This window comes from Charadrius vociferus, unplaced genomic scaffold, assembly GCF_000708025.1.
Source record: "Charadrius vociferus isolate BGI_N301 unplaced genomic scaffold, ASM70802v2 scaffold195, whole genome shotgun sequence".
NCBI lineage: Eukaryota > Metazoa > Chordata > Aves > Charadriiformes > Charadriidae > Charadrius > Charadrius vociferus.
In genome coordinates this window covers 1667409-1692015 of record NW_009648539.1, presented here as the reverse complement: position 1 = coordinate 1692015, position 24607 = coordinate 1667409, and the positions used below count along the sequence as shown (strand labels likewise).

General features: G+C 38.9%; 2 protein-coding genes across 3 annotated transcripts in view; one reads left to right on the top strand and one right to left on the bottom strand.

The window, feature by feature from the left end:
• MBP (myelin basic protein) overlaps nucleotides 1–18818 on the top strand; it is a 94372-nt gene extending 75554 nt beyond the window's left edge. The window contains exons 2-5 of one of the 2 annotated variants that reach the window (XM_009885871.1): nucleotides 12120–12227; nucleotides 12729–12764; nucleotides 14346–14471; nucleotides 17021–18818. In XM_009885871.1, the coding sequence (XP_009884173.1) occupies nucleotides 12120–12227; nucleotides 12729–12764; nucleotides 14346–14471; nucleotides 17021–17077 (327 nt within the window). In that variant the 3' untranslated portion in view covers nucleotides 17078–18818. Of the gene's footprint in view, nucleotides 1–12119; nucleotides 12228–12728; nucleotides 12765–13340; nucleotides 13374–14345; nucleotides 14472–17020 lie in introns of both variants that reach the window. The other variant, XM_009885872.1, reaches the window with a different exon arrangement.
• Nucleotides 18819–22142: 3324 nt separating this feature from the next.
• Nucleotides 22143–24607, bottom strand: part of ZNF236 (zinc finger protein 236) — a 67324-nt gene continuing 64859 nt past the window's right edge. Inside the window, exons 31-32 of the mRNA XM_009885869.1 lie at nucleotides 22944–23120; nucleotides 22143–22503 (exon numbers count right to left, since the gene is read on the bottom strand). Of these exons, the coding sequence (XP_009884171.1) occupies nucleotides 22376–22503; nucleotides 22944–23120 (305 nt within the window). The 3' untranslated portion in view covers nucleotides 22143–22375. The remainder of the gene's footprint in view (nucleotides 22504–22943; nucleotides 23121–24607) is intronic.

Here is a 24607-nt window from a genome sequence, read left to right as displayed (position 1 = left end):
CTGAAGCACTTAAATGTCTGCAAAACAGTACAGAATTATGGACAATTCTAACATTTTTTACCTAGCAGAAGTAATTTTTTTTTTTTTTTTAAGAACAACTACATATAATGTTACAGAGTTCTGACTTGCAGATCTCAGCTGGAAGCACAGAGAAGTTTTATTATCTTGGCAAAAGTCAGTTGGATTAGGAGGTCCAGTGCCAAAGCATCTCTAGCTCCGTTTCACACAATGATAATATCGATGCATGAAAACATGTCCCAGGAAGCTCTGTCGTAGGAGGGTTTCGTTGTGGAAAACATTGAGCAAGTGCCACAGAAAGACAGTTGTTTCAACTGTTATTAATTTAGCCTTTGAATTTATTTAGCCTTTTGGTTTCTTGTATCAAGGAAGGCTTGTGGTGTCATTTATCCATACGCGTGTGTACAGAGGAAACGCAGATGGCTGAGAGTCTTACTTGTGCTTCAAACCTAAATAATTGTCACTGGCTCAATTTTGTAGAGCATCAGAGGACTGATAGATGTTCATGGATGAAGGTGTTCATGGATGAGCTGAAATAGAATAAAGTCCCTTGGCAGCTTTCCAGGCTCCACCAAGTAAACAGGCCTTTGGTAAATAAGATAGCATGAAAAGCACCTTAAAGGATGAACTTCAAAGGCTTGAAATTAAAAAGTTCCTAGAGCTGCAGTCTTTATTTCCGTGCACTTGTTTCTGATTAATTTTTGAAGCATTTCAAAGCAGTTCTGCAGCTGCCTTTCTCGCAATCTTCCTTTTTCAGCCAGCCCGTGCCCCAGCGGGAGCGGGTCTCGCAACTACCCACACCAGCAAGCGCTGGAATGCAACGACAACACTTGCTCTTTGTCCAGATTCAGGGCTGACATTCAGGCAAAACACATTATGAATTCTTTGTGGAGGCATTTTCATCTTGCGGCCATAGCTGAAAAGTACATTAATGAATAATATTCACTATTGTGTACGGAAAGGTGGGGTGGTAGGAACAAAGCGGGGACTGTTCCGTGGCCTCCTTTCCTCCCGTGGAGCAGGTTCTCCCTTACCCTGGAATTCTGAAGTTAAATTAAGAGTGCGTGGGAGTCCCATGGGAGTAAATAAAAATAGAAATACTCCTTCTCCTCTAAGGGGCAGCAAATGCACTCGCCATTGTTCCCTCTGCCTCATCAAGATTTTAGATAACTTAAACTCGATGGAAAACAGCTTGAATTTTGTACTTCCAAGAATTTTTGTTCAGGTAGAATATTCCAAACAAAACTCCTGTTGTGCACAGCCTAAACTGTATTGCATTAAGGAAGATTTTAAAAGGGTGACAGAAAGAAACTGCGGTGCAGACATTTTAAAAAGCATGCAAGACAGTAGTGTAACCATAAATTATTTCCTTCCTAATCTTTATAGAATATTTATCTAAACATTTGTAAAGCATACAAGCAGGTTTGTTAAAATGATGAAATCTTTCTTGTGCCTCTTAGATAGCAGCCTGTATTCAACTTCACTATGTACTGAGCACTGTTTTGTTTCTTTCATGCAGTTGTTCACGCTTTTGTAATTCTTTTGGTTATTTTTTTTTTCCCTACTAAAGTTTGGATTGTGAAATAAGAAGTTTTCTGTCCTGGTTTAACATTATGCATTAACGTACTAAACTTTAAACTATACGTGACACACTTGCAACAGACCAAAATATTGTGAGTGACAGTAAGTAATAGTCGAAGGCCAGACTTAGTGAAAGATTAAATCAATTTTTCTCTTACGTTTTGCTTCAGTTTTTTTATGCAATCTTGTGTCCTTCTCCCGTTGCCTGTATGAAGCCTTGCTCCTGGATTTCTTTCCCAATATATATGTGTTTGGGTGCAAGGAATATGGAAGGCGGACACGGGCCTTCCCCTTCCTACAGACAGACACAAGGCTTGAGGAGTGCTGGGCTGAAGTTCTCCTCAAGTTGAGCAGAACCGGGGTTTAGGATCAGCGTTTCTGAAACAGCCGTTCCAAACCCACCCCAGAGTTAAGCAACCGCTGCGATGGAGGATCTACAAAAAGGGTTGCCAATAAAAATGCACAGGCAAAATGTTTAGGAACCACAGTTTTAAATAACGACACGGACTGATACAATTGTCAGAATATCCAGGTTTTTGTTTGTTTTTTTTCTTTTTGCACTTGATTCACATTTCTCATGCGAGCTTTAATGTATACTACAGCACCATGAAGACTTTGAAAAGTAGTTAAATCAATGCTAGTCCGACTAGTATGTGAGGTGATTTAAGCAAGTACTTACTGTGATTTTTATTTCCAAGTCTTTAGTTTTCAGGGAGTGGTATTGCTCATGATACACTGTTTTGTAAAACCTGCTGTGCAAGCAATATGCTTGTAAAAATTTTTTTTATATAGTTTGTGGTGGTTGTAACAATAATTTTGTTTTAATCTTTGGCTTTATATGTGCTTTATGTATTCATTAAAACGTTTACATGACAAAACTGGTGTACTAATGATTTAAATTGTTTTAAAAACTTTAATCCATTAACAGAAGTTGCAACCGTAGTACGTGATGGGGTTTCAGCTCATTAGGAGAGGCTGTATGTCTGTCTATGAAATTCAGTTAAAATAGTGTGTCGGACAGACAGGAATAAGGCTTGCCTGCTGCAAGGAAAGGTTTTAAATAACCGAAGCTGCTAATCCGGTGTTCTCGCTTTATGATCATGGGAGCTGAATCTGGCCTCTCTTTTTCGTAGCAGGTAGCGGTGAATGATGAAGGACCTAAAAATGAATTCCCGTATCAGAATTAGTGGTTTGATTAAAGCTCATTTGGCTTATACGCTAGGCCTCGGAGCGCTTTAGATTTGTCTGTTTTAAAAAAGAGTAACGTGTACAAAAGAAGCAAATATCAACGGGTGAGTACCGCACAGCGGGTGACAAGTGAAAGGCTGAGGAGCCGACACGATACGGGATTGAGTCTCACACGTTCACGTAACACACGTATAACCACATCCATGTTATACACGCTTAATAATTAACACATTACTTAATGCACTGGAACTAATGATCTCTTCCTTTTGCAAACAAATTACTGCTGCTTGAAGCGATTATTACAAACCACGAGAGGAATGTGGGAGTCAGAGGAGGTAAAACGCCAGGTGAGGGCTGCCTGGGTGACACGCTGGTGCTGCGGCGTGCCCAGGCTGGCGGTGGCGGCGGCTGCGGGGCCGGGGCTGTTCAGGGCAGCTGGGGCTCACCGGGTGCCAGAGAAGTTGAAGAGAAAAATCACGACTGGGTGGACGAGAAGAGCCTGTGCGCTTCGCTGCTTTTGCTGTCATTTACATTGCCTTCTTTTGGCCTCTTAAATTCAGCTATGTGTTTAGTAAGGCGTTCAGGCTAAAATACAATTAATCAACTGAAGCATTTTAAAGATCACTGTTTCTAATCAGTCTACAAGCAAAAGATTTCCCCTTTTCATTAAACTTCTAACAGTACCTTCCAGTTCAGTCTTTGCTAGACTATTTCTAGCTGCTTCTATCCACCAGTATGATATAATAATAATAAAAAACTTGTTTTAAGAGGGAGCTCATTGGGTGCTTTGAAGAGGAGCTCCAAGGGTCCTCTTGGGTGCTTTGGTGGGGTTACACCTTGCTGATGGGCTTTGCCCGGCCCTCAGCATCGCGGCAGGGCAGAGCCACGGCCGCTGGAGGGGCAGGGCAGGGCAGGCAGCTTCGGGGGCTTCTGGTGAGAACCAGCCAGGGGTGTTCTGCAGCAATCCCCCTGTGCTTTGACTGCACAGTGCCACTGCCCCATTGAGAATAAGGGCTGGATTTCATTTTACTGTGATATACCAGGGGGTGTGTGTGTGTGTTTGTTTAAACAAGTAGGAGGGGCAGCAGGAACCCCAAAACTCACATTCAGAAGGTCAAATGGATGTATTTAAAATTTAGCATAAGGCTTTTCTCTACCTACTGTCAATTTTTTCTTGTTACATTTGCTTCTCTATAGATGAACCAAATTTACAAATAAGAAATTGCTTTACTTAAAAAAAAAAAAAACAACAAACCAATATAATGGATTTTCTTATCACCTATTTATTCCTTGCAAATGAAGAACTGCATTATCCTATTTCATCCTAGAATTCAAAAATTAATGACTTTGTTCTTCAGCTGTTATGAGATTGCAGAATGGTAAACACTGCCCAATAGAAAATTGAGGCAAAAGCTAATAGTTTTTTTCCTGATCTTGTTTTGTACCTCCATCATCACATACCATCAGTGACAATTGCTGGCTTTCATTTTGTGTACTGGTGCAACACCTCTCGCCCAGCTCCTGAAATGGTCTCCAGTTAGTCAGACGTGTTCAGTTACTCATTTCTCTCTGAAGTTACTGGATTTCATTTCTGAGCTACACAAGATCCTCCACCGCCATTTCCAGGTGCTTTTATCGAACTTCATACAAAGCAATTTAAAAAGTGTTCATGAAAAATTCTGACTTACTGCTGCAGACCCACGATGGTCCTTAGCTCTGTTCTGCCCTTCATTCCTGATGCAGCTCCGTTTTCATTTCCCATACATCATACAGTGAACATGCCTTGGGAACTACAAGCTTCAGGATTTGGGGGGGGTGTCCCTTGTCGTCCCCCCTCCAATTTATACTGGCTACGTCATTGGAAATTTTACCTTTGATTGACAGTATTTGTTTCAATAAATTACACTATTAACCATGCCATGTCTAATTATTTCCTAATATTAAACTCTCCTTACTACTATGCTGTCCCCATAAGTTACGCTGACGTAGGCAGTAATACTTTTAACAACCTGTACAGGAGTTTAGCTTGTCATTTCCTTACCTATTAAAGGCAGAAAAGAAATCAAATTGGGCGAGTCACTTCAAAGATGAAAACTGATAAAATAGTTTGTGGATGGGTGTGCGCGATCTGAGAGATGATGTGTGTATTTCAAGAAATTAAGGTTGTAGCAGTATTTTTCTCCTCTTTATTTCTGGTCAGCAGCTGTAAAGTGGTAGTGCACACCTGGTATTTACAGTTTTGTTTTCCAAATAATCATCATCTTTTTTATTGTATGAGCTTCTTGACTATATGAAAATATTAGGCAATGTGCCTTTTTAATTTTTTTTTTTTTTTTTTTCAAATTTCTGCTATCTTACCGAGAGCCATAACCACAATGTTACGTTCTTTTGCCGTAGCAGCACCAACAGATGCATCTCCACCGACTATGCGGTCTGACAAGTAGAAATTTATCATTGTGAATACCAATCTATGACGCCTTCCGTATCTTGGCCGTGTACAGTTAAGTCCTTAAGGCTGTGAAGTTTGTTGGTAGCAGACGCTACCCTGGAAACTACCCTGAGAAGACCTTCTAGCCAAAATCTCTTTCCTGCTGGAGCGATCATTCTCCAAAAAAAACCCAAACAAACCCAAAACTAAAGCTTTGCACTGGGTTTCTATGGTGGGTAATTTCAACAAGGCTTAACCTATGCCACTGACTGATCCCAGCTTGATAAAACAGCACAGAGAACACTACTGAATATGCACCAGAGACTATGTCCAAGCTGATAAAGAACCTCTATCATGAGGAATATTTGAAAGAAATGATTAGCACCAGGCAGAAAAAATGCTTCAGAAAAGCAAAGGTTAACTAAAGCATCAGGTTTGCCCCTGAGACCATTTATCAAGTGTCACACCAATGGAATAAAATGGACATGCAGAAACCCCCAGAAGGTACTAATGGCACCAATCTCGGACCCGGGACCCATCGTAAAACAGAACTACTGTCCTGAACAATTGTCCTGATTCTTCTTTTTTTCCACAGTAATTCTTTCTTCTCACTTCCCAATTTGTGACCCCTATCATCAAGGCACTAAAGAGAAATGTGGTTCTGGGTTATCGATGATCACTTACTTCTCCGGATGGTCAGTGTTCTCCATTGTTTCCTTCTTCATGCCGTGTGTCTTCTCATCTTCCTTGGGTTTCTTTCTTACTTTTCAGTCATCTCTGTTCTTTCCTCCCATGTTTTTTTATTCCCATCTTTCTTGTAGGGATTCTTCCTCTTTCTGTTCATCACCTATCTCTAGACAAAGATTACATTAATGATCTCAGCCCAACACTGGAATGCAGAATCTCCTGGACTCTGCATCTCTCTTCCTACCGATTCTGCTCTGAAGCTTTCAGCAAGTCATTTCATTTCTGTCTTCATTTCCAAATTAGTAAAGTTAACAGTACCATTACAAGGATGTGCAGTTCATCCTTTCTAAAGTGATCAGAAGAAGCCTGCTGAGTTAGCCAATTATTTATCTCACCATCAGACCAGCACGTGGGGAAGCTGTCAGCATTCCCACCGCTTTCTGTAACAGCTCAGTAAGCTGCGAACAGCCCCGAACAAACACCATCACGACGAGTGGATCGGTACTCGGGCTGCAGGGGAAGGAACACGGAAGCAACGGCAGCAGTACAGCACAGCTCTGGGTTCGCAGCGCGTGTTACAGTAGGTACATTACTGCTAGAATAAGCATGGAGAAATAGATCCTCACGTTATACGTGTGCTGTATGTTCTGTTGCTGCCTGAGGAGACCCTTGGTGACAGCGCTGGGAAGCTCTGACGCAGCGTCAGCCCTCCCCACCCCCCAGGAACACAAAGCCCCACGCACAGAGCATCTCCCAGTCCCGAGACAAAGCAAGTGCCTGTTTCCCATCGTTGCTCCCGGCAACCTGTGCATCATACATTTCTTCTTGTCCAAAAAGATAGCGTATATACTCACTGAAAGGGATGCATCTCAATTCCCGTTTGGAATACTGTTTTGAAACAGTACTAACTACAGAAACTCAAACCTGGGTAGGAATTTCCTTAGAGTTTGGATTCAGAGTCCATTTCAAGGACTACAGAAAATCAGCCGAGTGAGTGGCTTACAAACCGCCTGGTGCTCTTTCACCGCGCTCTCCCCACAAACCAGCGTGAACAGTACTCGTCACTTTGTGCTTTAAGGCTTATTTTAGTCTACCAGCGCGGCTGCAAAAGTCTTAGTGGGAGTTAAGCATTACATCCTGTAGCCTGTGGAAGAGTTTGGTCTTCTTAGGCCATCAAAATGTACTTTTCATCTCTCTATGAATTTGAAATTTGTAGATTTTGTGTGGTTTCTTTTAAATTCATTAGGTATCTTTTGTGAAGACCACCCACTGAAAAACCATGAAATCTGCTGAATCCAGGAAAACGTCCATTGTTTTTCATTCTTACCGATGTCCAACATGCTCACTTGGTTTGATTACATTTTAAATCAGCTATTTCCAAATTTCATATGTATTTAGATTTTGCCATTAGAGAAACAAAATGTGATGTTTTTTAGATTTTCATTTCACATCCTAAATTAGGCAACAAAACTATGTAATAATGATACTGAAAGGAACTGGAAAAACTATAAACGCAGTACTCCAAAAAATATCTTGATACTATTATTGTCACTAATTCATTTCATCTACTGATTGGGAATTAGAGCTTTAAGTTTATATTTACGTGTATGTGCAATCTTTAGTTATAAGCAATCCTCTTGTGGAGGATAAGAACTCTCAGCAAGAGCTTATAATAGGCATTTAGAAGTCCTTCTTTGAGTAGGACTTACAAGGTGTAACGTATCGTGTTTATACCAAGCAAAGTCAGATACGTATTTCATGGGATCTCATAATATCACTAAAAAAATCTCTGCTGCTGCTTAACCGCATTTTTTACACTTCTGCATCAAATCTGAAAAAAAAAAAAAAAAATCAAGTAGGACACATGGAATACAGAACTGCAATTCTGTCTATACAAAAATGAATTTAATCCCCCAAATCCTACCACATCTCGAGTCAGACGTCCGTACGATCACAAACCTGGGTTATCAAACACGGTGTCCAACTGTATGAACCAGAAGGGCCCTCTCCGTTTATCGAAAACCACAAGCCCTCTCTTCTCTAGCCTCCCGCAGAGCTCCGGTACAGACAGTCACACCCCGTAACCCTCACCAAGTGCTGTAGAAAATTCCAAGAGCCTTGGAATTCCTGCACCCTCCGAACACCGAAGAGCAAATTACTCAGCGATCTTCACCTCAACTAGAAAGGCAATCATCCCGCACAAACCCCCAGATGGAGCACACACTGAATTACGTACGGATTCTTGTTACTGTGTTAGAGAAATGGCAATTTTTTTTCTCCCCCAACAGCTCTTTCAAAACCTTAACACGGGTTGTGCCGGTACGTGGAATTAGTTTGATGTGAAAGTACGTGGCTGACACAGGGAACGCAACGCCAATGCAGAGCTACTGTTAAGACTTAAAATAGGTGCCTGGTTTCTTTGCGCTGCATTGAAACTACTTCTCTTTCCTTCTTTTTGGCTGTGGCCAAAATACGTAAGGCCAAAATAATGCAACTTCCCTGTGCATCACCAGAAAGAGCTGCGAAAGATTCCAATCTTGAATCCTTCCCCACTACAGAACAACTGTGGGTATTTTACATGCATTTTAAAGAGCGTTCTTATTTATATTATTAATCCTGAAAGCTCGGAATTTCGCAGTGGAGTTGCAAACTGCGTCTGCGTCATCAGGTCTCCCAGATACTGCTTAAGCTTCCACTACTGGCAACCATTTTCTAATAATTAAGATTATTCAGCTTAAGGGATCTTTTCTTTTTGGCTTTTTTTTTTTTTGAGTGTACAGCAGACTTGACTCAAGAGGATCCTTTATTGTAACAAAAAGTTAACTGGGAGCAGTGAAAACCTGAGTGTTCTCATCTGTCCAATTTTTTGTTGTTGTTGTTGTTGTTGAAAGACTGTTCATGACTACAAACTATCCAGTTACTCTAGAAGACGTAACTTTTTTTCTTTTCCTCTAAAAGCGCAAGCAGAGGCACCTCTGTTTTCAAATTCACAACCAATACCTGCGGGCTCTGAATTCAAGATTCTCCTTTGCAAGTACCTTTCATAATATCTAGATGTGGAAGCCAAACTTGCCCTTTATTGGCAGCGCTCCCGAGCCCGAAATTCATGCAACGCTGCGAGCGGTGCAGGGAGCGCTCGCTGCAGCTGTCGGGCGACAGAGACCCGTCACACAAAGACACAACAAGTAAATGTCACCCCTTCCTAAAACGTGGTTCCTCTGCTGTATCCCTATTAGGTTTTAAGGTTCATGCTTTTTCTTCCCCCCCCTCCAAGTGCTTAAAGCATATTTAAAAGATCAATGGTGACCTCCTGAATGTATCAGTGAAAGGTGCAGTGACCAGATGAGCTCATTCTGGTGGGAGGTGTCCCTGCCCATGGCAGGGGGGTTGGAACTCGATGATCTTCAAGGTCCCTTCCAACCTAAACCATTCTAAGATTCAAAACCAGTCCAATTACAGAACACCAGCTCGGTAGCCCATCCTAAGCAGGACAAACTAGCCTTCCTCTTTCGTTCAGCAAAGCGTTGCCTGAATCCATTCAAATTTAACTTTTTACATCTATAGAAATCTGTTATTATTCTTCTGAGGGAAAAGATTTTCACAAATCTCAAATGTGAGCAATCTCAGAAAAAAAAACACCGGACTTTGCCCCCTGCCCCTAGGAGTCCAAAAATTGCAAGAACAAACTACAGGTGGAAGAGTAATTCTAACAATAAATTGAAGGGAAACATGCAACTAACTGTCACAAATTGAAAATAATATTCTGACCGCAGACAAAGCTTACTGCTGATGACATGAAAGGAAAGCACTTTATTTGTAACACCGGGAAAACCGTGGTATTAAACTCACAGAACCACCATTAAAAATGGTTTCAGGCTCGCTACGACCCGATAAGCTTTAAAAGGGGACCCAGTGAAAGACCATGACAATATTTGGCACCACAGACAGAAGAAAGTTTGTATGCATTACAGGATAACATTTTCAATAAGCCAAATTATAAGCACCTAATAATTGATCAGAACGCTAAACTCGGGCAACTCAACCTCACCTGAACTGTAAAAACCTATTATCCCACCTTTTCTGGGATAACAGCCTGGCAGCAAGCCACAGCCCGCTGCACAGTTGCGGGCTATATGTGATTATATCCAATTTTGAAGTTTTCTGCTTCACGCACCGCAATAGTTTTGCAATTAAAATAGCAACCAGCTCCTGCTGCTGAAGATGGACATTCCAAACTGCAGCACCTCGGTATTTATCACGGTATTCACCCCAAAGACGAGGCAGTCAGCCAGTTCCAGAGGCAAAGCAGTGCTTCATTTGAACATAGATTAAAAAGACAAACAGGGCTGAAGTAACTTGTTCTGGACATGTACGGATGCCCTCCTGGCTCCCTCTTCCTAATCACGACAGCAGAGGGTATTTTGGCAACACTGGAACTAGTGACAAAGCAGAACCTGCTGCGGAAGTACAGGCAGGACTGACTGCCTGACACTATAGGAATCACACGTATTAAATAAAATTCACAAATTCCTGTTTTTTCAACAGTAAATCTCTACAAAAACGACGCTGATAAATACCAGCTGAACTTCTCTGCATTGGCTCATTTTCTTATCCTAAGGAAACTAATCTTCTAAACAATATATCTGAATTTCATTTCTCCTCAGAATTACATAACTCAAAAGGCCACTCATGAAGACAGATATTTCATTTTGCACAATCCAACATGATATAAACCCAGTTGATTCACAGAAGATCACAGGACCTGGTGCCATTCACTTAAAAAAATAAAACTGCCATGTAGCAGCTTTGAGCAGTAACGCTAGATGGTTACATGGGACCTTTTATTCCAAAGTCTTAGAAGACGTAAATCTCAGCGCAGCCATTTTCAGTACTAATAGCTTGAGGTAGTCAGGGTAATTCTGAAAGCTGCTGATGTCACGAGATCTCACTCAAAGTGCAAAAAGACTCTTCAAACTTTTGAAAGTCTGTTCTATAGATATTATTTGTCAAAAATCACCAAACCGCTCATGAGTCGGGAGTTCTGCTCCAACAATCCGACTAAGCTTTTTCCCTGGCAAGCTGATCAATGGTTTTCTATATGTGATGAAAGCAACGTGTATTTTAAATAACTATTCATACTCTTCCACAGTCAAACGTTCATTGAGTTTGTGCTACTAGGGAAATGCTTACGTGAGCTACTGTCCCACTATGGATTTCTATTTCATCTTCAGAAGCCAATGAAAATTTTTAGTAGCCACACGATGCTTATAACATCACTGTATTTTCAGGGAATTCATTACAAGAGAATCATCATGGCACTGTTATTTTCATTCTTTCCCACCTTCCCTGTTCCCCACTGAACACAGTTCAGATCTGTAGCACCGAACATGAAGCCTTGTGCCTCTACATCCGCAGTGACGGGCAGATGTCTGTAATTGGGTCAGTCATATGAACAGTTGTTTTTTAAACTTTGCCATACTGCATGCAGATAGCAGGAACTACACCAAATTTTTGATACGATTTTCACTGCAACAGATGCGCCATGCTCCAAGTACTAGTCAAGGTATTCACTCTTCACAATGTGTTATTTTTATTCATTTCTACCTTTGCTTACTGGACTTCCCTCTGTATTGCTCAGGAAGCCCTACTGAAAATAGAAAGTATCGTCAGTCTCATTTGATTCCTTCACTGTAAAAAAAAAAAAAAACAAACCACCAAAAAACCCCCAAAACATTGCCCTTGCAGTTCATCGGTGTTACGTGGCCTTTGGGAACTGAGAAATGATACACGACCCATTCCTGTTCTTGCACAGAGAACAGCCCACCATAATTTTAAGTTTTTCTCCACTTCAGGTTTCCTTTCTAAAATTACATTCTATGATCCTACTTATGAAAGAAGGAAAATGACAAGGTTTCTGTTATCAGAACTTTCCAATAGCAGGATTAATTCCCCACTGGGCTGAAACGTTAAAAACATGTACACCCATATACATATATGCACAATACATGTCCATATACATACTCTGTATTTGCCATTGCGTTAAAAAAAAAAATAAATTTCTTCACAGCACTGATAACTTTAGGTGGCAATCTCTGCAGATTTCCAAAGCATTTTTCTCTTCTTTTCATTCCTGGTGGAAATGACTCTCCTCTTCATCCAGCCGCCGATCCCCTTTCCGTGCCAGCTGACTTGGCCATTTGCCTGTTCTGCTTTTCAGGATATACACGCAGCCAGGGCTAGCCACCACGTAGGGTCCATCCCCCAGAGATCTCAGCACGGCCGGCCTGGTGACGACAACCCCGTAGTCCACTTCTTCAAGAACATTGTAAGTCTCCTCTCTTCTTGTTCCGCACTAAAATGAAGTATTTTCTTTAGGATCCATCAGTAACCAGATACTCCCCATTCATTAGCCGTTATTTTGAGCCTCGTGAATTGCACTGCGCCTTTGAGCTTGTCATACCATTCAAACACAAAAATTTTTACCTGGAAACACAAATAACACTGGGATGCTACAAAAAGAAGGGGGTGAACCCACCACGAGCACAGTCAAATTTCAACGACCACTATTATAATGATACAGCTTCACCATTTATAGGTTTTGTCCCTGTGTCACCAGCACTGGCTGTATTTAGGCATGTCTTCCCTTTAAAAATAGACAAAAATCCAGCGTGTTCCAGGCAAAGCCTAAGACAGCAGAGCAGCTTCTCAGTGCAATTACTTAGACAGCACATAATCCCACTAACTCACAGATAATACACAAAAGGCTTGATGATTCCCTCCATTTATCGTTGCCTTGGTTTTACAACCTTTTTGTGTTGGTTTTTAGGTCTCACCCCGTACACCTCCCCCAATGCAAGCAAAGGTAAGCGTTTTCGGGAGCTAAAGCAATGTCCGAGATCTTTTGTGGGCTGATTTATGCCAACTCGACTGCTAACCTGATTCATTTTCCTTAACGGCACTAAGTAAAAACCTCAAGTTATCATTGGGCATATTTAAAGCAAGGGACTAAGGCAGAAAAGCCTCAGTTCTCTTCCTCGTGCACTTCCCGACTTGCTGCATGACACGTAACAAACTAAAGCCACTCGCGGGGATTTTTATATTCAGTTGATGTTGTGATAGCTTTATGTAATAAACTAATAATAGGTAATGCTTTCAAACAAGCCTCACCCACCAGGAACTGTCCTTACATTTACTTAGCGAAAGCGCATGATACTGACATAGCATGGCTAATGCAGTCAGTTCTTATAATAAAAGAATTTTGCCTTTTTGGTTTTACGAAATGACTGCACACAGATTGTTGTTTTCAACTCCTGCCTCATTACCTGGCCGGTATTTTGTTGGTTTTACTGCGTTTTCGTCGTCTTCTGCATACGGTACACCCAGATGTTGTGTTCCATAGTGATCATCATGTCGTTGTTTCTATTTCTTGCATGTGCAGGGAAGAGGATTATCCCTCACCAGATTTAGCTGGGTAGGTGATGAATGTGCTTTCAATAACAGCCATTTGATTTACCAGGCCAAAGCATATACTGCTCCATTGCCTCAAGCTGCTGCAGCAATGCGACCATTTTGGTTTTGTCTCAATTTTGTTCTTCTGCTTTTCCTGTTGCACCTTCCTCCCTCCTCCCACAGCACTTTAAGACGGTAATTTTGTTGCTTGCTCTTATTCAGCAACTTGACAGCCTTGCAGCGATAATTTCTTTGGCTTTAGCGCGAAGGGAGCAAAATCCACTGCATGGCAAAGCTCTCCTCCCTTAAAGACTTCTGGAAGACTCATCTGCTGCATTTTTCTTTTCCCGGGAAGGACAAAAATGGGAGGGCTGGGACGAGATGGGCGCTTATTCCACAGCTCCAATTGCTCTTATACAGTCAAGTCTGCAAAACTAACACTGTCGCTAACTCCAGTACTTTGTCCCACCTTTCCTTGTAACCCCTTTCAGTAAGAAGTGATCTGCCTACACAGCTAGACAAGTTCTTCCCGCAGTTATCTCACAACTAATTAAATTCTACTTCTTTACCACAGGTTTGATTTTATATGAGATGGACATGTAAATTACTTGCATTTTAAGACAAAACGCCTTCAAGCATTTTTTTCACTATCAGAAGACGACAAATTAGTTGACGTGTTTGACTAATTGAATTAGAACTCATGAAACCGAAACATTTTAAGTTTTGTCATGCAGGTTAACCTTCTGAGTATCCATTTTTTGATCATTAATTCCTCTTTTACAGATTGGTGCTTCCCTCAGATTTGAGTAAATTCAGATAATTTCCTAACATTGCCCTTCATCCTTGTTTATTACATAAAAGATTATTTTATTCCAACACCTCTAAATTTCTCATTTGAGTATTCCATTCCAGTGATCACAAACAAAGATTACAATGCGCGTATGATAATTTGAATGTGATGATTTCCAATATATATGTAACTCTTTCTTTGCAGGGTGGTGAAGGACACAAGCCAGGATATGGAGGAAGCGGAAAATTCTATGAGCATAAATCTGCTCACAAGGGACATAAGGGATCCTATCATGAGGGCCAGGGCACTCTTTCCAAAATCTTTAAACTGGTAAAGTACAATTGAACTTACTATAGATACAAAAAAATTGAGTCCAGGAAAGAGAGAAGCCAAACCTCTCCAGAACCTGCCATGTTTGAAACAACCACATGTCCTTAAGGCTTCTGAAGAATCTAGATTTGCATGGATAAACCAGAAGGTTATCTCATGGCTTAGTAACTACCTACATGATAGGAAACAAAGGTAAAAATACACACTCAGTTACCATCAGGAAAGAAGGTAAGTCCACAAAGTCCCACAGAGAGCCGCACCAGGATCTGTGCTGTTACTGAACTCACAAATGACTTAGAAGATGAAGGAGGCGACACAGATTGCTGCTGCTGCTAAATTATTTAGAATAGCGCAAATGAAAACGCACTGATAAGCTGTGGAATGGCAGTAGAGGGCAGTGCTGGACAAATACTTGGTTGAACTGCAGTAACAACTTGAATAGTCCCTGCTTGTTCCCAGCCCAGGTGGGACACCACACAGTTGAGCAAATTAGAAGACTACGTCATACGAAAAATAAACATTTGGTCAGATTGTCTTTAATCTGGTTCAGTTCACCATTTCGAGTTACTGCACAGCTCCACCAACACAGCTAATAAATGAAAGCAGAACTGGAAAAGTTAGTGGTGAGGACTTTTCACGTTCTACGTCAGTAAAGAGACGCATGAAAAGCACATCATATCCACGGGCAGCTACTTTAACTAAGACTGTCATTTCTCCTCAGAGGTAGTGAAGCATTCACAAGTAAGGAATCATCTAGTATACTTTTTGCACGTGTAGAATACAATCAGTAGTAGTGTGAACTTCAAGATAGAAGCTCTGAGATCCCATTGGCAGAGCTGCTCATCTCAGGCTTTTACTATTCTTACTCTCCAATGGGAGAAGTTACACCACCTTTGCCTGTAGTAAAAATACATTTTTAACTCTTACATGGTTTAGGGTACACATCTCTCATCGTAGAGCTGTTTTTCAAACCTATGCAGCACTAAGTGACAGCTTGCAAACTTCAAGGAGATAGTAAGAATCCTTATGTTGCAATTTAAGAAATGGAATGAGCTCTTCAGAGGCCCAGGTAAAAATCAAACATTTACCTTTTACATCTAATTTTCATGCTGTGCACTTGTAGCTTTTTAGTGGAGTTCAGATACATCAATAATACCATGGCTATATACTGACATTATTTGTAAAATTTCTTTTGAATATCTGAAAATATCATGTAATAATCTCTCCCAAAATTTAACATTCTCTTTTTACTTACCCATTGCAACCATTTTAGTTTGGATTTATATATATCTGATGATATACATAAGCCAGTTCTACTTTTTAGGTAGCCTGCTTTTTAGGTAGCCTTGTCCATGCCATTTTAACTTTTGGAAATCGTATCAGAGTTTTATTCAGGCCCATTTGATTTAGACCCATTGTTTATAGCAGGAGGCATTAATAACTATCTCTTTATATAGTTTTGCAGTCTTTTACAATAAAAAAAGTTCTCCGTTCTTTAAGATAACTTTCCAAGACAAAGACAATTACCTAATGAATTATACTAAGTTTTCCTCTGAAACAGTTCAGTAAAACTAAGGAGGGAGCACTGGAAGATGAGAATATAAATTAACAAAATCCCAAAGTACACATATGCTTAATTTTTTTGATGTAAACAGCTCAGTCATCAACTAATTACAGTAACAATTACCACAATATCTCACATTTGTGGTTGTTAAGCGTACCGTTCGAGGTTTGCTCAGAAAGTTGCTAAAGCCCCAGGAAAAGATACCAGAGATAGCCTAATCTTAAATTCCAAAAATGAAACCAAAATTTCAGCTTGGATCATCTTTGCGGTAAAACTGCTGTAGGGCTTTTCTCAACTGCAGATTTATGAATTGTCACAAGGTGGGTTTTTTTTCCCCTAATTTGATGTATTCTTATTATTTGTAAAAGTAGGCCAGGTTTCAGCCCCTTATCTTTTCTTAGGTTTTTTCCTATATTTGCATCTGAAGTTTCCATACAAGACTGATGTTGATACAACCACACTAACGATTTACCCTAATAAATGTTACAGAATAAAATTATTACATTTCAGTTCTTTCAGATATGAGACTATCACAACTTGTATGCAAGGTTTGGAATTTTTTGTTTTGGTTGGTTTTTTGGGGGGGTTGGTGGTCTTTTACGTTTGGGGGGGGGGTTTTTGAAGTATACAGTTCAGGAGTAGCCACAAAAATATAAATTTCTAAGACGTCCAAGGAAATACATTGCTTTCATTAGGAAGGCTTGAGTAAAAATATGCACGTACAAATAATTCATGAGAGACTGTCTAGCCCTCTATGAGAGATTTAACAAGAGTATGTCAATCCTATGTGAAAACATACGGAAAGCAATCAACTCTCTGAAGGGAAAATTGCAATAATATTCAGCAATGTACTACAGGCCACTGCAAGCCATCTTCACTTGATAATATTTTACATTTTGTTGTACTACAGATTGATGTTTTTCAATTTATAGCCCCAAATATACAGTACCTTTTAATTAACTGAACTCCATTCTTCCCTCCACAGGGAGGCTCTGGGTCCCGACCTGGATCGCGATCTGGTTCACCAGTTGCTAGACGCTGAAGCTCTAAGATGCCATCCAAGGATCACGTACTCTGCTTCATAATGTAACTGCCTTAAAATTAATAACAACTACAATGATTACCTAGATAGATGCAATCCATTACTTAATGCCAATTAGGTTCTGCATGCAGTAGATTATACGAACGTCTATTGGCAATCCCTGACCAACAGTTGAATGAAAGGAACACAAAAAGTAGCTTTACTAGATGTTTTCCTTGTTTTACGTGAAGTAACAAGATCTCTGACTTTACTCATTCTTCTTCAGGACGCCCTAACTGTACGCTGGACTTCCTTATTTCTCCCAAGCACCTAATCTGAGCTCAAGTCTTCTGGTTTCGTTTTAGTGAACATCAGAATTACAAATAAAGAGCTAATATCTTGGATACTGAGCACTGCTGTTAATGAATTTCTGAGACACTGCTGTTAAAAAAAAGTTCCACCATGTGCAGAAGTTGTAAGGACTGTTTATCCAAATACTTTTTTTTATTTGATTTTTTTTTTTGTTTTCTTTTGTTTTAATCTTCCTTCTCTCACTCACAGAATAATTTATTTTCATAACAGGATTAGGCAGTCATGGAAAGGTTTACCAAACATTGGGAGTTCAAGGTATGTGAAGTGTGGGAGGGGGCAGATGTTGTAGAATCAATACGATGCTGAGCAATAGTAATAAGGAAATTCTTTCCATACCATGAATTGCTTATTGCATCCAAACCATTAGAAATAAGAGCAGACGAGGGAGAGAAAGAGGATTTCAAATTTGAGTTAGACTAATGTTAAGAAACAAGGGATATTCCCAGAGAAGAAACATCTAAGATTGCACAAGTGACCACTGGACATCACTGGTGCTTCATACAAACTCTGCTGCAACAGCATTAACTTTGCAGTACAATAAATAAGTAAAGAGATATATAAACAAATAAGTCTAATTTCTGAAAGAGAGCCCTTCAGTATTGGTATCTCAGATAGTCCTGCACATCTCACGTTAGAATTTCAAATCTTTCTCTTGGTATTGCAGCAGTGTTATATTTGATTGGCTCATCTTGTGCCCGAGTAACATCTGGATTCCTATTAAGGGCAGTGCACCAAAGCAAACTGATAGTAAACTACTGTGAACATTTAACTGTTGTACTGTAGTTGCCTTATAGAAATAAATTATAGATGAGTTAGATTTAGGTATTAATTGTTCACAAATTACTAAAATGAATGTGTGGCAATGGTATTCCCAACCACACTTAGAGAAAAGGCTCTTCTGAATTGCACTGTTTTATTACTTAAACTTACCATTTCTTCAAGCTGTCATCTAAGTGTCTGATTATTTTTTTTATTTTTTTTATTTTTAGCCTATGCATTGTAGACTACAGTTAATGCTTCCCAGGTTGAAACCGCATTCCTAATAAGCACCCAATAAAAGTTACCTATAAATATGTATCTTAATTGCATTTCACATCTAAATCTACTGTAGATTTAAATCCGTGTCCATTAATATGAAGCAATGAAAGATGAGAGGATAGAAAATACATAGAGACTAAAGAAAACAAAACCACCAAAATTATTAAGCATACACACACGTATTACATCTTCTATTACCTACATTGGTTGCTATGTGTACTTTTCTATTGTAGCTTCATTCAGATGTATACTCTGCAACATAATAGTTGATTTAATTTGAATACGTATTGTTCTTATAGGAACACAGCTTTTAAAAATATTCATTATTGAAATAAAGTAATCAACTTCAAACTTGGACTAGTTTTGTCTTTTACAACAGAGATCATATATATGAAGTTCCGTGGTTGGTTGTTTTTTGTTTTTTTTCCCACACTTTACGAATAACATTCAGATACTAGAAAATGCCACTTTGGGACCCGAGCCCCAGTTGCGTGCACACAGCCTTCTAGTGACGTTTCTGGTGACTCAGCACGGCCCCCAAGGCTGACAATGTGACACAGGGTCATTATGAGGCCATCATCTTTGTGGAGCGGCAGCTAAAGGCCAGGGGGATATTGCAAAGCATAAAATACCTATGTAAAGGCAACGAAATCCAGCCCTTCATAAACAAGTACAGCACAAAGCAACTTCTTTGAACTGTGTATGTGAAAATCAAGGTTTTTTTTAAAGCAGCTTTCAAAAATGGGAAAGAATATTTAAGGATAAAAAAAAAAAAAAGATAAATACATTTATCAAAATACCGCACTGTAGAACTACAGAACTTCTCCAAAGCTTCCTCCTTGCCTTTATCACTCTGCTTTTCCCTCAGTCATCTTTTCCAGAGGCTGGAAGTGGCTTTTTTGGTCTCTCAAAAGAGACTTAAACTTAGACTGAAATTTATTCTTTTAATTACTCACTAGTAGTTTTGCTGAAAAACAGCAGTTTAAACAGCCACGTGACTTGCAAGCAAAGGATTTTTCCTTCAATGAGAATGCACAACCAGCACTAGGAGTGTGACATTTCTTGTACTGAAGGAATTGACATAAACCAAAAGAAACACTTGAGCAGACACCAGCCAAAAGGCCTGAGGCTAGCGCAAGCCTACCACTGCATCAAACCAGAAAGAACAGAGGCATTCCTCCGCACTATTCACTTACTGACTACACAGTGTGACTCCTCAAACAGGCCTTAGAACAAGAGTTCTTCCTGCTTCTTAAAAAAATGCATCCGCTTCAACATTGCTTTTGAAAATATCAACATAGTGGTTACAGCGTCTGTATTTGTACTGAACATCAGATACACTGCTCTGAAAACCTCCGACTCAGTCTTACCAAGGAACCTGGGCTATGCAAACCTCTATGTCGGGATACTCAAGAGTGAATTCTTGAAGTTCATGGGGGAGGAGGATGACGGGTAGCAAATCAAATACCATTATACAAAAAAGTTTTTTAGAAGTCTATTTACTGTAACTGACAGGTCTCCAAGTGCTGGAGGAGTAGCAAACTGAATTCAGGAAAAACGTCAGGTGACTCCATAAATCACACTGCTTATTTAACAATTCCAAGACTTACAACACACACTCATTGCCTCTAATCAAGATATAACACTTTGAGAAGTGACCATTTAAAAAAACCCCATCTTTTTACTCATGAGATCTGCTTTTAGCACATGCTCAACAAGTAACAATCACCACCAATTTTTACTTGCTGTCAAAGCAATCACAGCTACAGCAGACCAAACGCTCTCAAGCAGTCAGGAATCACATTCCCGCTATGAAGGACGGATTTGCATCTGGATTTGACCAGCTATAAATTAAGTTCTGTCAAACTGTATTCAGCACCCTCTGGAAAGCATCATCCCCTACACAGCAAATCAGCAAACTTTGCTGTGCATTTATACAGTATTCTCTGAAAGAAAAGGGAAAAGGTTTTTACACTTGGCACATGCAACAGCATATTTTAATATATTACTACAGATAAACAGGTCGCTATGCCATGGGGCCAATATGCCTTCAGACAACTAAGATATAACGTCTTTCTTAAACAGCTGTAACACTAATAGGCGGTCTAGAAGGAAAGGCACTGCTGGAAGAACTTCACATACATTCTTTACATATAATATTAAGACACGCACTTCTGGTAAATGGAGTTTTTAGAATTTCCTAGAATGCAGAATCAAATGCTTAAAAAATACACGAAACAGAATTTGGAAAAAAGTAATATTATTTAACATGTTTTTGAATTAAATATTCCACATAACAAAAGTGTTATTTTCATGTCACCAACTATATTACTTATATACATATGCCAAAGAGTTAACAAAAGAATTAAAAGATGCCCTATCAAAACCAACAGTGATTTCTTGCTTCAGCAATCTGAAATAACTAATTTGTATCATAGACAAAGTATAGACAATATTTACAGAAAAGGGTTTTTTGGATCTGAGAGCACTTATCTTTCAGAAGGTAAATTAAAATCCAGCTCTGTATTATAGTACAACAAATCCACCACTGATCTAGAAGTACTTGCGGCAAACCAAAAAGATGAAATTCCTGCAACTGGGATTAGTATTTACAAAATATACTGATCAGCCACACAGAGGCTCATATAACTTTAAATATATATATATATACATACAAGCACACATATATATATCTATATATATGTAACATATAAATAAAATTCAAAAGAACAAGGTAAAAATAAGAAAAGAGCTTCTGTCTTTGGAATGTCTAAAAGATGACTATGTTTTTACTCCAGTGTTTCTTTGTTACGAATATATTTAACAAGTGGCACCTTTCAAACCATTACTTAGTCAACTAGGTAGTTTTGCTGAAACAATGACTTAAACAACAAATAAAAGTAACATATTTCCAAAATTCACAAAGAAAATAATGAGGAATTTACAGATTTGAAATGATAACTGTTTACAGCACTGGGGAATACTGTATAATATAGGTGACCTAGTGTGCATCTAACTTTCTCACTACTAACACAAAATTGTATGTTTTCTTCCCAGATTTAGTATATGGCTGTGTTTTCCACAGATACTGAGATATGTACCTGCTGATCCAATACAGCAAACATAAAAGAAGAGGCTTTCATCGGAACCTCTTCCAGTTTGGATTCTCTTTAAATAATTATTTCTGAGTTTAAAACCTCAGACTTTTAATGTAAAAACTAACAACTAACTGCCTCTGTGGTTGGAATGGAAATGAACATGCTCCCTCTCAAGAGTTTAACTCAAGAAAAGCCATAAGTTCATGGCATTTTATTTTTTTTCCAACAAATTCTCAAAATGTACTAAAAAGAGCTTGAAACAGAAATACAGCATTTTCCTGTGTCTTGTAAAAAAAAAAACAAACAAACAAACCAAAACTATTTTATACTGCATGCATCTACTCTGTAACATTTTGTTTCCAACCTCAATTATTATTTCTTTAACGACATAAAAAAGAAAGCTGACTGACAGTTTCATGTTTTTTCCCCACAAAGTTATTCTATACATCCTTTAAAAAGGGGAATCATTCTATTCTGATATAGAGTTCCAGTTTATTTTTCAAACAGATATACTGGCTGTGAATTAGAAGATGAAACTGTTTACAGTATTACCTGAGTTCATAGATTCACAGACAACTTAGCGCAGAATAACTGTTGTTTTCCCAATATTCTTCCACAAGCTTAAAAAAAGAATGATTCTTTTAGGTAATTTTTGTCAATAATTAAAAAAAAACCCTATAATATATTATTCTATTGTTAATATTTTCAATGCTTGAAGCTTTAATTGCAAAATCCATCTTTTACTTTTCTGAAAACTTGTTTAGAGAAATTCGAGTCCCAGAAACATTTTTAGCTTTCAAATTTTAAGGTGTCATCGAAAAACGTTGCCTATATTTTGCCATTCATTTGAAGATTCTTGTACCACTTCTTCTAAATTCAAAGCACGACTAATATCTTCCCCTTCTTGTTCTGGATGACTAGCAGGCTCTTGTACAGGACCTGCCAAAGTACAAGAGAAAAAGACGAGTGAGTATGATTTGACACACAGTGTAAGAAAAATGCAAATATAGCACTTGTGACTAAAGGAATCGTGTTGGGAAAGATATTACACAACTACTTTATATTCTGTAAATTCATTAGACGCTCTTTGAAAAATTTAAAAAAAAATAATCTAATATAATCAAATGTTTTCCTGTAATAGTTTCTGAGCTTTGTATTTCTGTACTACAGAGCTCCACATAAAAAACAAGGAACCATAAACAGTAACCAACCTCTGTTTCAAACGGCTTTTTGGGTTGCGTGTGCAGCTACTAACTCATCAACTCTGGTCTTTGGCCATTAGGGCCTATGTCCCCATGAACTTCAGGGAAGTGTTTTGTGCTTTCCTAGTAAAGCATCTGGGTTTCTGCACTCACCATTACTGTCATTATGCTACATACCAGTGTAACCATGAGCCCGTTTCATATGCAGTTTCATATTGCTTTTCTGTGTAAATCCCATTGCACAGTAATCACATTTATAAGGCCTCTCTCCTGTGTGCTTTTTCATGTGGACTTGAAGAGCACTCTTCTGGTTAAAAGCCTTTTCACATAGTGTACACTGAAATGGCCGTTCCCCTTACAAAAGACAAAAAAAATTATTTAATAGTTTCTCATTTCAACATAAAAATACAGTTCAGAATTCAGTAAAAATCATGAAGATGACCTAGAAATTAAGTAGACAATCTTCTTCCTTGAGACCTCCTCAAAACAGTGCTATGGCTCCATATCATCAGCACAACATCCCAAATTAAATGTCAAAATATTTACATAGGTCCTAAACTACTGATATTGTTATCTTTCCTATCCAATTTTTAATCTAAGTAAATTATTTAATAGATGTGTAAAAAATAATTTTACCAGTTTGACTTTTCGGTACTCAAGGGAACCATCATGTTTTCACATTTATGAATAATGTAGATAAAGCAATATTCTAGACTCAACAAAGCTGATGTCTGTAAGAAACTAGGAAGTCAAATGTGTTTTTAAAAAAAAAAAAAAAAAAAAAAAAGAGTTCTGGTTATTCTCCATGGGAGCTGTGGCCTCCTATGCCAATAGCTACTAGTGCTTCCCATATCTTACCAAAGCAGGCATATTCTTCCAAATCTGCCAGGATACTACTAATTTCTAAATATAAACCCAAGAACATTCATTACAAAAATATTTAAAAAATTTAAAATACCTACTTTGCAAAACCAGGCCTTTGCTTCAACACTCAACACTACAGCCTCCAACATCAACACAAGCACGTTGCTGTACATCATCAAGGACTTTGAAAAGCAATTTATAAACTTGCAAATATACTTTGCTATTAGTTAGCACAATAAAGCACAAGCAGAAGTATAAATACTTTTCCACAATCTTCCTTAGAGGACCAATTTCTCTCCTCCTTCATTACCTGTATGTTAGTGTCCCCACATGTAGCTTCCACGCTAGACCCACCGTTGCTTCCATGCTAAATCCAACTTCTCAGATACCAATAAAAGGTCCCTTAGAGCACAGAAGTGTTGTTTCTATTTTTGTTAACAATTATTTCACTAGTTTGAAGTGAAATCTAGGTTTCCTCAGATACTTTTGACTCCAGGTTTTCTATTCTGTTACGATGAACAGCCTTTTTAGCTTCATGTAATGGATTACCACATGGCTTTTTGGTAGTACTGGAAGCATCTGCTTCCCTCTAATTTCAGCAACATTTCTCCGAACTGCTTTTCACTGATAAATCTGAATGTACAAGTTATTTAGAGCTATTCAGAGAAATAATGGTGCTTTGCTTCTGGCCACTAATTCAGTAGGTATTGCCCATTAGAAATTGTTAAAAATGTTTAATCAAGATAGAAATCACAGAACACTTTCTCACAGACAAGGATCATACCTTTAGGAAAGCAAATCAGTTTAGACTTACATTAGCAACAGAAGCTGATATTGGGGAAAGGAGAAAGCTCTGGCTGACTCCACTGAAAGACAGCTATCCTTTTTTGGGAGTCTTCTTATGCTATGGTACATCCAGTCAAATTCCTTGGTCCCCCTCCAGCTTAGAAGCGACACAGATAACTTTCCTTTTTAAC